Here is a 16,683-nt window from a genome sequence, read left to right as displayed (position 1 = left end):
CCTAGAGTGTTTAGCATAAACTGATAATAACATCTGCTTTATTTATTTATTTTTTATTGGATGCACTGTGTGTCTTGCAGGATCTTAGTTCCCTGACCTGGGATCGACCCTGTGCCATCTGCAGTGGAAGTGTGGAGTCCTAACCACGGGACTGCCAGGGAATTCCCAAAATACGTTTTTATAAATGGAAGAATGAAGGAAGCAGGCAGGGAAAATGAGAAGTCTAAGAGGTGATGTTATAGAAAGTGTGTGTGTGTGTGTGTGTGTGTGTGTGTGTATGTGTGTGTGTACACATGTATATATAGGCTGATGCTGTGCAATTAGATGCAAAAGAAACAATCGCGTTCCTTTTCTTGAACTTAGCTGAATAGACTTTTATACCTGCTCAAAGTTCAAAATGTTAGTAGTGCAGCCCTGGCAGGATTTAGACACGAAATGGAAAACCCCAACAGAGCTTGTAAAAGCATCAGATTCCAGGGCTGTCAGGGAGGTTCCAGGTACCTGTTTTGGTCAAAGGGATTGAGAAGAGTTGCTGAAGAAGCTGGTTTTCCGATGTCCTCAGTACGACAACCACATCGGCAGGGAGAGTGTCTCTGTTTTTCTCAAGAACCCCAGAAGCATCATATAATACCTGCAACACGAATAGTAAAGCACAAGTGAGCCAATACCAACCCCATCACTGGCAACACGGGCACACTGTCTGAGGTCAGTAATTAATCAACCTCTGTATAGAATTCATCTTGACACAGCCATGCTTTTAAACCCAGACCACCATATAAGGGGGGAAAATTGTAATTTTTGAGAGGTCAGTTTATCTTAACCTCTTGTTCAATTATTCTTTGAAGAAGAGTCCTGTCAAAGATATATCACATCAGAATAATTGTATCGGGCACTCACAATATGGGAAGCACCCATCCTATGAGGTTAACACTGTTATTATCTCTATTTTACTGTGGGCAAACAGAGGCTTAGAGAGAGGCTGAATAATGTGCCATGGTCACACGTGTCACCAGCGGCGGGCAGGTATCCCAACCTGGGCAGTTTGGCTCCACGCTCACAACCACTGCACCCTCACTCTTCCCAAGGTTCTCGTGGCACCTGAGTGATGGCTCAGGGATTCTGAACAGTTCTCGGTTCTCAGGACAGAGGGGATCCAGGTCAGTGCAATTTTAAGGGATGTTCCAATGAAATAAGTGTTGAGTGACAAATGAATTCAGGAAAAGACACAGAGCCCAGAAGGAAAAGGATCCTATTTTTCCTTTAAAGTCAAGAAAGGACAAGAGGGAGAAAGAGGGAAGAAGAGGGGTGGGTAGGAAATAGGTGAAAAAGGACAGAGAGATGGGAAGAGAGGTGTGAGAAAAGGGACAGGAATGGAAGGCAGAAGAGCAGAGAAGAAGGGGGATGTGGGGATCAGGGTAGATGTCATACGCAGTCAGGCTTCAATGCTAAGGTAAATTAAGTTTTTAAGGGTGAAAACTGGATTGCAATTTCTAGCAAAGATCCAAAATAGATACCATGATGTATTATGTGGAGGGAAAAACCACCTCTTCACTTGTATTAGACTGCCTTTTAACCAACCTCCAGTCAGGCAAAATTAATTTCCATGCCATGATGTGAACGTGAAAAATAATTTCAGTAAGTCTCAAATCAACAAAATAATCAGAAATACCTTTTAGTGAGTTCCTATCCATTTTCTGGACCCAGGGCCTCAGCAGACCCTGCGAGAAGCAATTAGCCATAATTCACGCCGCTCCTTTGAGAGCAATGTGCGCAATGAATTGTTGGCTACAGGGGGAAAGAATTTCCTCAATCACTCACTAATTCGCTTCAGGAACTTGAAATTGAGACTCAGGCATAATGGGTGAAAAATGGAAATTTCAGTTAATGTTGTAAAAGCTTAACATCTGGATGATGGAGTTTTTTTTTTTTTCCTTTTCATCTAGACATTTTTGGTGCCCTGTGGACACACACTTGGGCTACGAAGTGCTAAAAATTGAGCCCCACTGTGATATTAACCCTCCTCCATTACCTACACATCTCCAAATGACTTTTTTTTTTTTTCCCTCCAAATGACTTTTGAATGTGAACATTCACCACTAAACGCTGCAAAAGCTGTAATATGTTTTCTCTATGGAGAGCTGCCACTTCTAGGCCAAACCTCAGGTGAGAAGCAGATGGCAGCTCTGTGGGCCACCCCAGCGAGAAAGTGCTTCTTTGCCAGAGGCTACTTTCTGTGAGCAACACCACTGAGAAAGTTTGGGAATTAGATTAGGTATTCAAGAAGAATTTAAAGGAGAAAGGAATCTGCAAGCAATTTCATGAGGGCCACAAACAGGGTACGGTTGACACTTACCCCTTGTCAAGTTCAGGTTTAATACTGACGTGTCTCACCTTTCCAGCAAAGTGCTGAATGCCAAAGCACAGCTCCATTCCTTTGGGCCTCCAGACGTATTTGCATCGGAGATTATCTTCAAATTTATCTGTGTGGATTTTCATGTTTAAAAGTTACAACGTGAACTATTTGGTCCTTCAGACAAAAGTGTGCTACTCGAACCATGATGACCCAGAATAAGGAATTTCAGAGTAGCCTGATATTATTCTTGTATGTTCAGTGATGGAGAAAGGTTCCCCCATGTGATGGGCATTTACAACTGAGTTCTCATTTACTTGTTTCATGTTGTCTTTAGTGTCAGGCTGTTCCCTACGGTATCATGCTCTGCTCTGAGAACTCCTAGGATGAACACTGATGCCACCAGGAGACCAGCTAATTAGCTTTAGAACTATGAAGATATTCCATGGAAGGCAAATAACCCTGGTTTATACTCCTCTTGTGACAATTTTATAAATAAAAGGAAGTCACTTGAGGGTGACAATCTCAACTCCTAGAAGTGAATCTCTCCCACAGATCAATTTTCCATCTGGGAAAAAGGCTTGAAACTTCGTGTTCCTCCCTCTACAAATAGTTTTGCTTTTGTTGTGACTGACGACCTACTACTCTGTGTGAGGAACTGTGCTAACTAGTGAAGGGATGCAAGGGTTGGGGCTTTGTTGCCCAAGGATCTCACAATGTAAGTGAGAGACAGGACCATGTGCAACGCTGAAGATTCACAAAGGAGGAGGAGTAGGTCAATAGGTACAGGGGTAAAGCACAGAGGGCCTTGAATGCCAGAAAGAGGTGTTTTACTGTCACTTCATAGATAATGGTAACCTAATGAAAAGGTAGCTTTAGGAAGACTAAATCAGCGGGGATGTCCAGGGTAGAGGGGGAGAATATGAGCCTGGAACCCAGGAGACCAGCAGGGGCTTCTGTACAAACTTGGACTAGAGATGGCTGGGCGTCCAGGTGGAGATACGAGAGAAGGACATGAGAAAGGAGGGGAATCAAGTACTGGTTATGGGAAATAAGGGAGCAGAAGGTGGAAAAAATGATATTGACATAGGGTAAAGGTATTTCCATTCGCAGAAATAGGAAAGTGAGCAAGGTCTGAGAGATGGTGACAGGTTTGCCCTCAAATTCTACCAGGACATGTTCTGAACATTCCAATTCATTAAAAGCAGGGTCTATATTTTCACAATCACCGGGTAGCCAAAATACACAGGAAAGATTCCTTAAACCACATTCATTTGATGACGTGAGCCCAGTAGCCAAGTTCTCTTCTGCACGTATATGCCTTTTACAAAAGGTACCTACCAACCAGGGTCTGGTCCGTTGCTTGGGGAAACCTACTTTCCTCATCCAGAAGTGCAAGCAGTCCCAGAGGCTTCTGGAGGAACATATCCAAGAGGGGGCGATTGTCCTCGTACTCCACGGGTGTCACGTCAAGGCCCTCATTCTGATACTCCATCTGGAAGGAAACGGATTGTGAATCTCTCCAGCCCAAAACTGGCCTAGGTACCACCAGTTTGCCTGCACTTTTTTGTGTCTGGCAACACTGAACAGGGTGTATTTTATTATGTGAGTAGGACAGGGCTCTTCTGCAGTAGGCAGGTGAAGGTGGCAAGAGAAGGGATGGCTCTCTGTCTCCCAAACACTGACCTGGGGACTCAGAATTGAGAAACTGCTGTAGAAAGGAAGGGAAGCTGAAAATTTTTTATTTTAGTGACAAGTAAGGTTTAAGCCAGGAAGAAAGCAGATTTCTATCTTCTGCAAAGGATTCTGCAAAGGAATCATCCCAGACTAAAAAACTAGAAAAACTCCAGATATCCCAGGAAGATAAACAGAAGGAAACTGGACTGAAATAAGGTCTAGTTTTGTACAAGTGAGTGGGGAGAAGAGTGCGATACGGATTTATCCAGTTCCAGTGATAAAACCAATACTGGTACTTTTAGTCCATGTCTTTGTGTTTATCTAATCATAGTAGTTTGTGTGTCCTTGCTCCTGTATTAAAACAAGGAGCTTGGTCAGAACGTTTAGTTTGTGCAACTACATAATCCCTCTTTATACAGGAGAGTCTTGGGGTTGAGGTACAGGATGTGGTGGAGGAGAAGGGCCCCTAGCCTTTGGGTCCACTAGCTTCACATCCTGTTTTATTTACCATTAAACAGGGGAAAGATTTCCATTTTGAGAAAACCAAGAACATCTCTTATTCCTCCCTGAAGATACCCAACCACTTCTTGTGGGGTCTGGTGTGCAAAAGAGGGGATGGGGATGGGCAGTTTGGGAGTTAAGAACAACAAGAACCTGTGTCCTGAGTTCAAGATCATCCTGAGTCATTTTGGACATGATCATAGATATTTTTAGTTAAATAAAGCAGAAGAGAATGTAGCATTCTGAGCAATGCACATGAATCAGTTTGGAAACAACATTTAAATAATTGGCTTGTCACCAGCTTCACTCAAGGGAGGAAATGTACCTTTCCACAGAAATCGAGACCTCTTTTTTTCCAGACTAAATTTAGACTGTTGAGTTATTTTGACAGGATTGCCTCACCAGTGGGGTTTTTTTTTTTTTTACACCTTTACTGGAGTATAATTGCTTTACAATGTTGTGTTAGTTTCTGCTGTATAACAAAGTGAATCAGCTATATGCACACGTATATCCCCATATCCCCTCCCTCTTGCGCCTCCCTCCCACCCCTCTAGGTGGTCACAAAGCACTGAGCTGAGTCACCAGTGGTTTTTCTTTGGAGTCTTTGGCTTGTTAACCTAACAGGGTTTCTGCTTCAAACTCTGAGCAGCCTGAGGCACCTTTCCCACCAGCTCTAGTGCCTTCAGAGTTCACTGTTACCTCCTCAAGAGCAAAAACGTGCTGATTGAAATAGTATTGGATTTGCTCATTGGCGATGTTTATGCAGAGCTGCTCAAATGAATTTCTCTGAAAGTTCTCGAATCCAAAAATATCCAAGATCCCCACGTTCATACCACCATCTGAAGTACTGCATGAGAGAGAAGAATAAAACCTTTCAGGGGAGGAAACAGCCATCTCAGGACAGTGAGAATATACGTGCCTGCATTTTGTCAACACATGTAGCCACTCAGGGAAATCGGCATCCTGCCACCTTCGGGGGAGAAACTGTCTGTGTGTTAAACCATAGGCTCCTTGAGTTTTTCAACAGTACTTCCAACTTCTTGTTTTAAAGCAGCAGAATCCTTTCAAACCTTCCTCAGACGCTCCATTTATAAAGAGATTAAAGAGGAACCACTCTGTTTGAAGGCGCTGGAGCTGCTGCTCATTTATTCTTCTACTTTCTCACACACAAAGCTTAGTTGGAAGAAGACTCTAGAGTTTGATGTTGTCAATTCTTCCACAATCTAGAAACCACTAATGCTCAGCGAAGAAAAAGCTGTAGTAGTAATAATACTGTGAGATACTGTGCTTTAAACACTTTTCATGAAATGTCTTAGTTGATTCTAAAAGCAACACTATGATGAGGATATTATACTCATTTTACAGATGAGAAAACTACAACCTAGAACATGCACTGATGAAGCTGTGAAGCTTGGATGCAAACCCAGTTTTCCCAGCTCCCAGCCAAGACTGTTCTCTTGAACACTGCACTGTAATGGCTCCGTCAATCATGAGCCTCTCGGGTATAAACACTGCACCTTTTAAAGGAGATGGCCTGAGATCTTCACTAAAGAAAACCCAAGAGAGAACCAAATGCTTCCTCTTGCAATCTCTAAGAGACACTGAATGACAACTCTCCCCAAGGCCTCTGCTCTCCGGGGGAACTTACCATAAGTTTTTGTCTGGCTGCAGGAGTGTATTGATGCGATTTACGATCCAGCTGAAAAGCCTCCCATACAGGGCTTTGGACATGGCATCTCGGACATCCAAGGCCCTGTCGACAGTGTTGGCGCGGATGATGGTCTCACCCCGGGCGACCACGCAGTGTGAGGTGAGGGCCTCCTGGAGCTCTTCAGGGCTGATACAGAGAACCGAGGCAGCTAGAAGAGAGGGTAAGGATGATGCCGGAGAATGCAGACATCCATCTATCCATCCACCCATCCATCCATTCATCTAGCCAGTATTTACTCAACACCAGCTACATGCCAGGCTCACCCTCAGCACTTCAGGGCCAAGGATAAACAAGCCGGGTCCTTAACCCCAAGAAGCACCCAGACTGATGCAATACCTCCCAAACTGTTCTGAAAACTCTTCACACATGTTAGATGAAGAAAATGCGGAAGGAGGTGGTCTTTGGCCAAATAAGTTGGAGCAGTTGCTGGAGAGTATAGTCTGCTCTTGGAGAATCACAAAGCACATTAGTATATTAAAGACCATAAAAAGTGCTACAGTTTAACACAAAAGGTGTTTATTTAAATCAGTTTTTTTCTAACTCAGGATTCTTATTCCTTGTGCCGCCATTATCACCTGCGGAACTTTAAAAATAAATAGGTGTCAACTCTGTCCCCTGCAGATGCTGATTCAGTGAATTTAGAGTGAGGTCCAACCTCTCGCATTTTTTTCAAAAATTTGTAGATGATTTTCAAAAGCAGCCGCTGGTGAGAATCACTGCCCAGGGTTACCCGGCATGGAATTCTTTTCTGAAGAACATCTATTTGCCACTTATGAAAAGAACACTGATGTTCTACAAGACAGCCTCTGGGAAATACTGGTTAGTGAAAACACCCAGAGCCAGTTGAACGACCAGCAACAAAACACCATGTTTCAGAGTCCTGAAAAACCCCCAAAGTGAAAGAAACGTGTACTTTAGCCACACAGTGCACAGGCGTCAAATAATTACCATTTTCCAAGGCTTCTGCGTTGGGCACCTCACTTTTATCAGTTTGATGTTGAGAGGAAATTGCTGCAAACTCAATGTTTCCAATATTCAAAATCCCAGCCAAAATTCTGTACACCGAGTGCACCTCCTGAAAAGGACATCAAGAACCATGTTTGGTCACTGCCAGTCAATTAGATCACTTGTGCTGTGGTGCAAACTGCTAGCTGTCCACCAACGTCCATCCTCCCCCTTCTCCTGGGCACACAAAAGATTTTCCAAGCCTCCCTTGCAGTTAGGCCACGTAACTAAATTCTTAAGGAAGGAGCAAGCAGAGCAACGCGGGCCATTTCCAGGCCTGCCTTACAGAATGGAGCCTGCTTCCTCCAGGCATTTTGTCCGTTATTGCTGGATGGAGCTCCCAGCAACCCAGCCTCAACCGCACCACTGATTAGGGTGCCTGAGACCGATGACCTGATGGAACAGTGATGTTGTACAACCTGAAACTCTTGCCTTGGAATGCTTACATTAGAGAGAACTGATCTTCTTTGTTCTTTCAGCCACTTTTAGCCTTTCACCCTAACTAATACCAGCTCCCAAATTCAGGTATGGTTCTTTCTTCAAAACAAGAGTGGATATGTTTCCTTAACCTCTTCCGAATACAGCTTTTATGAAACAGTTGGCAGGGCATTCACTGATGTTTCACTAGAACATTCGAAGTTGAATTATGGAGTATATAGTCATGAATGAGGTCAGAAAATCTTTTGAAAGACTCACTAGAAATTATCTGCGGTGTTTTAATATAATAATATTGGGTTGGCCAAAAAGTTCGTTCGGGTTTTTATGAACTTTCTGGCCAGCCCAATATATATTTGGTCTTCATACCCATTTCTGGCACAAGAGTTTCTAAAACTCCAGGAATTTTCTGAGTGATAGGGTTGAGAAGGGTGTTCTTTGTTATTCACGATAAGCCCCTTTCAACCACACTTGAGTCTGTGCTAATGAGGTGACTCTTGGAGGATAGGTGGGGGAAGGGCTGGTTGCCAGAGGCACCAACGGAGTGATTCAAGGGTTGGACCTTTTAGTGGAACCCCGCACCTCAGGGAGGGGATACTGGCTGGAGATGGAGTTAATCCTCAGTAGGCAATGGCTTGATCAGTCATGCGTATGTAATGGAGCCTCCACTAAAATCCCTAATTGACGAGGCTTGGAGCACTTCTGGGTTGGCAAACACAGGAAGGTGGTGAAAGGAGGTGGTGTCCCCTCTCCCAATACCTTGCCCTATGCTCTCTTCCATTTGTCTGTTCCTGAGTTGTATCCTTTCTAATAAACCAGTAATAGTAAGTAAACCGTTTTCCTGAGTTCTGTGAGTCCTTCTATCAAATTATTGAACCCGAGGAGGGGGAGGTCTTGGGAACTCCCAATTTACAGCCAGTCCATCAGAAATATGAGAACATGGGAATTGCAGCTGGTACCTGAAGTGGGGGCAGTTTTGTGGGACAAAGCCCCTAACTTGTGCGATCAGAAGCTAACTCCAGGTCAGACAGTGTCAGAATTGAATTGAATTGTAAGAGCATTGGTTGGTGTGGGGAAGAAAACTCCACACATTTGGTAAAAACAGAAGTGATGGGGGTAAAAAAAGTTCAGCTGCTCTAAGTCCTCTTTTATACTGAAAGTGGAATACATGAGTATCATTAATGGTAAAATAAATAAATAAATAAATAAAGTACAATTATTTATTTAAATATTTGCATTTCCTATAGGTGAGAAATGAAATATATAGCCAGGAAATTTCTGCATATTATGCTTATAGATAGAGAAAAGTACTTCCACAAAAAATACTCTGGCAGGGAACTTGATTTAGTACTATACATAGCAGCAAACTAATAGGAACTGTCATCAGACCATTGATAAAGCATTGTCTCCAAATCGAGCCTTCCTGCAAACAATGCTCAGTAAAGCCAAAAAGCTGAACACGGACTGTAACAGTGACATCTGCTGGATACATGACAATGCTACAAAGACAAATGAAAATTTTTTTTTTTTTTTTTGTGGTACACAGGCCTCTTACTGTTGTGGCCTCTCCCGTTGCGGAGCACAGGCTCCGGACGCACAGGCTCAGCAGCCATGGCTCACGGGCCTAGCCGCTCTGCGGCTTGTGGGATCTTCCCGGACCGGGGCACGAACCCGTGTCCCCTGCATCGGCAGGCCACTGTGCCACCAGGGAAGCCCACAAATGAGAATTTTAAACTGGGCTTCCACTATAGAAAAATACTGTTCTTCAAACTCCTAAATCAAAGGCAAGATGTCATGTTCCTGACTTCAAGAATCACAGTTTTAATCACACAACTTAAAAGTGGCTAAGGAGAACACCTACCAAACAGGTTTTCTGGGACTAGCATGGATTTAACATGACAGCACCTCATTACCTTGATCAATACAGTGTGAGGCTTACAGAATGCATCCAGCAACTCCCCACAGAAGCAGATCCCTGACAGTAAAACAGAGACTCCACAGCAGTGAGTTCTATATCTGTCATTTCTATACACAGTTATCTCAAGAGCTTATCTAGGGCTTCCCAGGTGGCACAGTGGTTAAGAATCCGCCTGCCAATGAAGGGGACACAGGTTTGGGCCCTGGTCTGGGAAGATCCCACATGCCGCGGAGCAACTAAGCCCATGCACCACAGCTACTGAGCCTGCACTCAGCCCGCGAGCCACAACAACTGAGCCTGCGTGCCTAGAGCGCGTGCTCCACAACAGGAGAAGCCACTGCAATGAGAAGGCCGCGCACAGCAACGAAGGGTAGCCCCGCGAACCGCAACTAGAGAAAGCCCGCACATAGCAACGAACACCCAACACAGCCAAAAATAAATAAATTAATTTTTAAAAATGCATTGAAAAAAGAGCTTATCTAAAACTCTCAATATACTTAGGGAAAAAGTATTTCTTCTAATTAAAACATACACACACACACACACACACACACACACACACACACACACACACACACACACACACACACACACACCCATGTATAACTATACAAGCTATGAAACCTCCCAAAATAAGGCTTCCAGGCATTTCACCACTGGGATGACCATCCCCAAAGGAAATGACAGTCAAAGACCACACCCTCACCTTTTGTGTCTTTGACAATATTCTTTTCAGCATAATGCTCAGATTTCCTCTTTCAAAGAGGAGAACTACCTATAACCTTCAGCAAAAATTCTGGGGTTCAAGCACTGTGCAAAAGACTGAAGTTAACAGCAGATTGGGTCTCCTTCCTTGGTTCAGAGAAGGGAACTCCAGAAGGGGTGACCAACGCTCATCACCTCATTACGGAGGTATCAGCCTTACAGTGGCCCCCTGCTCCATTTCCAGGTTATTCCACTTGACTCTTTAGTCCCATTCTTGGGCTAATTAGTTCTTCTTTTCTGGCCTAGGAACCTACATCCACTCCTGTGTTCAGGTCAAAACATTACTCATATAAGGGTAGAGTTCAATCAGTAGTATGTCCATCTGTGGGGTTATTCCTCCCTCCCTAATACTTAATCCAATGTCTCTTCTCTTCCCCGCATAGCCAGCCTGGGAAGGATTTTTCACCTTCCTTACCTTGCTCATTTTCTCTTGCCTCATCTCTAGCTGTGAAGCCTTTCCTGGTAACCCTGCCTTTCCTATAGAATCTTGCTAAGCTGCTCTCTTTTTATTTCTTACCGATTTCCAACTTTCTATATGATAAAATGGAATCACTTCACTCAAGACAGGAAAATGTATTAAGAAGTCTAACAACTCCTCCAATTAGGTTTCCCAATTCACTGTTGATGAGTGTGAATTCAGTTTCACCACCAATCAGCAAAAGTGGGGAAGCATTTCTCCTCCAAAGCCCCATGCAGGATGTATGGTCTTGGCTGCTTCTCTCTTTTTCTCAGAAGATACTTCTTTCACTGAGATAGGTATTCTCTCCATAGAGTTGAGGCTAAGTGGAAAGTTGAGAAGAATCCTGGTTTTCTCTGTTAGCCTGGAGCTGATTTAAGGAAATTACCTCTGGCTGGGTTCATGGGCATCTCATGGCAGTTGTGCCTCTGGTATCCCTAGGAATTTACTTGCCCTCTCAGTCTCTCTTTACCGTGCTTCTTTTTTAATGTCTTGAGTTTTTCACCAGTTTTGCCCAAAGCACTGCATTAGGCCCCGCTGAAGGGCCTTCTCCCTTACAGGCTCTATTCCAATGCCTTTACTCAGTTCCCTTTTCAGAGGCTCACAACATTTGTAACTTGCAAGTCAGTAGTTGGTTTAGAAAAAATTTTTTTGGCATGTCAATCATACATCAATAAAGGTTTTTTGTTTTTGAAGTCAATGGTAAGTCCTATTGTCTTTAAGACACTTGAAATCCTCAACACCCCCAATTAACATTTTAACATATAACCCTCAGTCTATCCTCAGCAGTACTCTCCCAATTCATAATCTGTTTTGAAGAAAAGGAAAAAAACTTTGCCCTAATCGCAAAGCCTTCTCCCTGACCTCTTCATCAAGTGATCTGCAGTAAATGTCCAATCTTGACCATCACAGATAACCTGCCAAAAATTCTTCATGTAGTATTAAACATAAACATAGTTAAAACTCAATTTATTCATATACCAGCAAGACAAGCACAATATTAAACAAAAACAGTATGGTTTAATCCAAAAATAAGAGTAGATGGAATAGGGAGGGTGGGAGGGAGATGCAAGAGGGAGGGGATATGGGGATATATGTATATGTATAGCTGATTCACTTTGTTATACAGCAGCAACTAACACAACATTGTAAAGCAATTATACTCCAATAAAGATGTTAAGGAAAAAACAAACAAACAAAAACCCAAACAAAGAGTAGAAAAGCACTGATCTTTATCATAGGGTTTTAAGTATAACCCCCCACCCCCATGAGGGACTTCATTGTTATTGGAAGATTCCTTCCACCCGTGACGTTTCTTTACAATAAACGTAGGGTCAAGGGTTCTTTCAGATACTTTTGGCTGGTGTCCCAGAACTTAATTCATGCTCCTGAGTCCAGGAGCTCTAAGGGTTTTGGAAAAACTGAAGGGCATCCGAATTAGTGACATTATAAGAAAGGATAGGGACCATCCATAATTTTTATTAAATTGACCAGCTCATTCAAGCTCTGTCTAGAAATGTCCCTCAGAAAAACTTAAGAGAAATTCTGTTACATCAGCTATTTAGCATCTACTGCCTGACTACAGTCAACTGAATCTTTCTGAATGTAGTCAGACTACTTTGAGTTTACAAACATAAAGCAAACTGAGTCGATTCAGCAAAATGGTTTGTCTACAGAGATATAGACAGAGATATAACCAAAGAATTAAGGATAAGAAAGATAAGATCTAGACTCTTCCTTCCATTTCCAGGGCTGCTAACTGACATAAATTGTGTTTATTTCCAGTATGAATTAACAGTGGACATGGTGAATACCTACACATATACATATAATTCCAGTCTGGTTATTCATTTAACAGTCCAGACCAGGCACAAATTTAAAATGTTTACCATCTTTTATGTTTCTTTATTTTCATATCTATTTATGCAGCCATTCATTCATTTCTACTAGACTTTTTTTCCCATAGGGGTTAGGGATGGCTTACTTCAAGGATACATACTTAACATTTTTAATTTTGTTATCTTAAAACAGCATCTGTTTTATTATTATTTGCAGCACATTTCTATCATTGGACAGGGCTGATATTATAGCCTTTCCTTTAGAGCTAGTACCAATCTCTCCACAGTATTCTGCAACCATGATTGTACTTATGGAATGCCAAATATTATTAACCCTATGACTGACTTCTCTACTGTTCCTATACCCTTTCAAGAAAGTATGTCGCTAAACACTTGGGCATGACCCAGGTGACTTTAAATGGCTCTACTGCATCTCCACTGAACTTCGACTTTTCTGGTGATGCACCTTTGATAACAACCAGCTCTATAAATTAATAACCATAAAGGTCCTTTAACAACGCTGGAACCTGTTTAGTTGCTCTCCTCTAAGGAGCCAAGGGAAATATATTTCTATTTGTATCTGACTCTTGGGATTTTCCACTGTCTGTCAGTTTAAAGTCTATGGGAGGCTGACAGAGAAAATGAACAGCTGGCTAGAAAGAAGAAAAGTATTTTTATGACTAAAATCAACCATGCTGGGGAGGAAAGGGCTGGCCAAACTCAATAGATTACAAAAGCAATCCTTTATCCAGAGTGGCTGTCCCAGGGTAACTCAAGTGTCTTGTAATCTAATCCCTGAAGATTTAAACACTTTCACTTACCTCCTAATCATTCACCTCCTTTGTTGGAAAAGCAAAAGAATCTGTATATTTTACAAAATTGATGGCAAGAAGCCCAGAAACTATGACATAAATGTACCACAGAGTAATATTTGAGCCTAGACTGATAAATATTTTCTGTCACCTCTGGCATATATTTAATAGAGACAGCCTGTATCTAGTATGATAAGGGTAGTACAGTACTTAGAGCTATGGCTAATAATGTGCAACTGTGTGCCATGGAGAAGGAAGTGACTGCAAGAAAGTTGAAAAGGTTTAAATTAATTTGTTTGGGGGCACAAGGAACTACTTGCATAAATATACTCCTGTGGCTTGGGGGTAACCTACATGTTCCTATACTCCTATTACACAATTCGCTCTAACGGCTGGACCAACCCCAACTCAGAAAAGGGCAGCATTGTTTAGGTGTTTGTTATCACAGCTGGCGTGAACTGATGACAGTGACAACAATTCACAGGCACGTGGCACTTACAAGGGTACTTATATTTTAATGTTCACCTCACATCTTATTAAAATGGAGATTCTGATTCTGCTGTTCTTAGTTGGATCTGAGAGTCTGCATTTCTAACAAGTCTTGCGTAATGACAATGTTTCTCATCCACGCATCACACTTTTGAGTAGCAAGACCTTATAACATGACCAGCGTGGCATTTGAAAAGCAAGTGTCCAGCCCCAAGTTAGAACATTCATATCTTCACTCACATTCACCCAAGAATATTAACACTTGAGTTTCTTCCTCCGCTGACAATCACTTACCTTGTCAGTGAACCCTATAATCCTGAAGCAATGCTGAATTGCTTCAAACTGTCTTCTGTAAGACTCCTTGGAAGTTATGTTGTGCATCACCCTTCCAGTTTCATCAGCTATGTACCTACAGAGAGTATGACCAAACAGAATGAGCACTGACTTGGAAATGGCACCCCAAATACCAGGGCATCATTGGGCTCCTTCTTTGCAAGGGCATTTCCTTACAGTGATAAAATAATGGTGCACATGCTGAGTAAAATGGTTGCAGTTGAGTTTTTGAACTTTCTAGAAAATGCAAAGGGAGATGTAGTTCCTGCCATTTCATGTGGGCATTTCAGCTAAAGGGACTGAGTGTCCAGTTAGGAGAACCGCACTATTTCCAAGTTTTGTCCATTGCTAATTGTATATTCATTAAAAATTAACAACTAAAACCCCCGACACTTACCTAGGAGGCTTTTCCTCAGGAAGTCTGAACTCAGAAAGTTTCTTTTGGTGATAAAGGCCAGCATAAATATAGTAAAATATGTGAAAATTTTTCTCTCCCCTGGAAAAAAATAAAAGGAAAGGGACATTACTAACAATATATTCTGGGCTTCCCCACTCCAAGTAATTTATATAGTTTCCTTTCTGTGCAAAATATTATTCTGTAGCAAATTTGCATTTACAGGCAATTAAATATGCTACTTCCCAATTATTCTACAGAATAGCAACAGTGATAGGATTAGTATAGTAATTGCCACAATGTCACACTATTAAACACACTTATGTTTACTATATGCAGAAGGAGGTTTTAGAGAATGGAACATTTATAGGTAACAGCTCAGGTTACATATGTTTAGAGATCTTTCCAGAACAAATGACTATGCGTCTGTGCCACTCGTCTTCTGTTTGTAGCCCATGTTGCTTCAGAGACAGTGATGTCCAGCTTAGAGAGATCAGCCAAACTCCCTACTTTACTGAAGCCCAAGACAGGAAGCAGCTAGCTAGGTGTACAGCAAGTTAGGGAGGGGAATTGGTTGCAGAAGAGAGGTGACTACTCTCTCAAACTTGTATTCTCTCAAATATGATTCAAAATGGCTTGCATCCGTCCCCTGGTCTCCTGCTATGCACCCTCTTTCAGGCCACCCTGGCCAGGGTTCTTTCGGATGGGTGCTGCTCTCAGTGTGGTCTGTGGATTGCTGTCAGCTATGATAAGACAAGGAACTAGAAAGTCTATGTCTAGACATTTTATAGTAAGTGATATTGCTATGACATCTAAGAGTATGATAATTTTTCTGATAATACATTTCAATTACATTTTACGAAAGTATTGGTTCACAGTAGATTGTGAACTACTATTGGGGTGGCCCAAAAGTTCGTTTGGATTTTTCCGTAACATCTTAAGGAAAAACCCAAACAAATTTTTGGGCCAACCCAATAATTTTTTTTTTTTTTTGCGGTACGCGGGCCTCTCACTGCTCTGGCCTCTCCCGTTGCGAAGCACAGGCTCCCGACGCGCAGGCTCAGCGGCCATGGCTCACGGGCCCAGCCGCTCCGCGGCATGTGGGATCTTCCTGGACCGGGGCACGAACCCGTGTCTCCTGCATCGGCAGGCGGACTCTCAACTACTGCGCCAACAGGGAAGCCCAACCCAATATTTTTTGAAAAAGCTAGTCTTTCAGCAAAGATAGTTTGAAAAGCCCTGCTCTACATCCCTTTCTCTCCTTTGGAGGAGGTCATTCTCTCCTGTTGATGCCCCAGAATTTTCTCAAATCCTCACCTTGGCCAACGTAGCTCTGTGGAAGAAACCTGTCTTCCTTCTACTCCTTGTCCCTATCTGTGACAAGGGCCCCACTCTTTTCTTCAGCATCTCCTGGATATCCTAGTCTTCCTCTGGTTGTTCATCCTGTCCAAGCTCTTCTGGTACATTCTTAGCTCTGCCCTGTGTTCTAGATGTCTCTACTTGCCATTTCTCACCCATTTGTTCACTCAACTAATAAGCTTATTGAGTGCCAAGGATGGCAGGCACTGCACTAGGTGCCAGGGATACAGGACTCAGAGGATTCACGCCCTCTGGAGCTTCCTTCTAGTGATGGAGTCAGATGAATCAACGGGGAAACTGGTGACGAGGGCTTTGAAAGAAACAAACAAGAGACTGAGATGAACAATGCTGTGGGGTGAGGGCCACTTGCGTCAAGTCAAGGGAAGGACTCTGGAAGGAAATGACACTAAAATCAAACTGTGAAGCATGAGAAGGGACTGGGAGGAGCTACAGAGAGAAGGGGGAGAGCATCCCCAAGAGAGGGAGCAGCGTATACAAAAAGGCTCTGAGCATGATATCCATGTAGAACAAAGGAAGGCTGGTGAGAAGCAGGTGGGCAGGGTCAGCCCACACAAGGCCTTGTCAGGCCATAATGAGGATTTTGTTGATTATGCAATTAGAATTCTTTGAAGTGTCTTA

At 42.8% G+C, this 16,683-nt stretch overlaps 1 protein-coding gene across 1 annotated transcript in view; it reads right to left on the bottom strand.

The window, feature by feature from the left end:
* MYO3B (myosin IIIB) overlaps positions 1-16,683 on the bottom strand; it is a 407,127-nt gene that overhangs the window by 188,819 nt on the left and 201,625 nt on the right. The window contains exons 15-22 of the mRNA XM_004267283.2: positions 14,689-14,787; positions 14,253-14,367; positions 7,188-7,314; positions 6,177-6,387; positions 5,228-5,375; positions 3,692-3,845; positions 2,392-2,480; positions 502-631 (exon numbers count right to left, since the gene is read on the bottom strand). Coding sequence (XP_004267331.1) covers positions 502-631; positions 2,392-2,480; positions 3,692-3,845; positions 5,228-5,375; positions 6,177-6,387; positions 7,188-7,314; positions 14,253-14,367; positions 14,689-14,787 — 1,073 coding nt within the window. The remainder of the gene's footprint in view (positions 1-501; positions 632-2,391; positions 2,481-3,691; positions 3,846-5,227; positions 5,376-6,176; positions 6,388-7,187; positions 7,315-14,252; positions 14,368-14,688; positions 14,788-16,683) is intronic.

This window comes from Orcinus orca, chromosome 7 (assembly GCF_937001465.1).
Source record: "Orcinus orca chromosome 7, mOrcOrc1.1, whole genome shotgun sequence".
Taxonomy (NCBI): domain Eukaryota; kingdom Metazoa; phylum Chordata; class Mammalia; order Artiodactyla; family Delphinidae; genus Orcinus; species Orcinus orca.
This window is presented reverse-complemented; position numbering and strand designations above follow the sequence as displayed.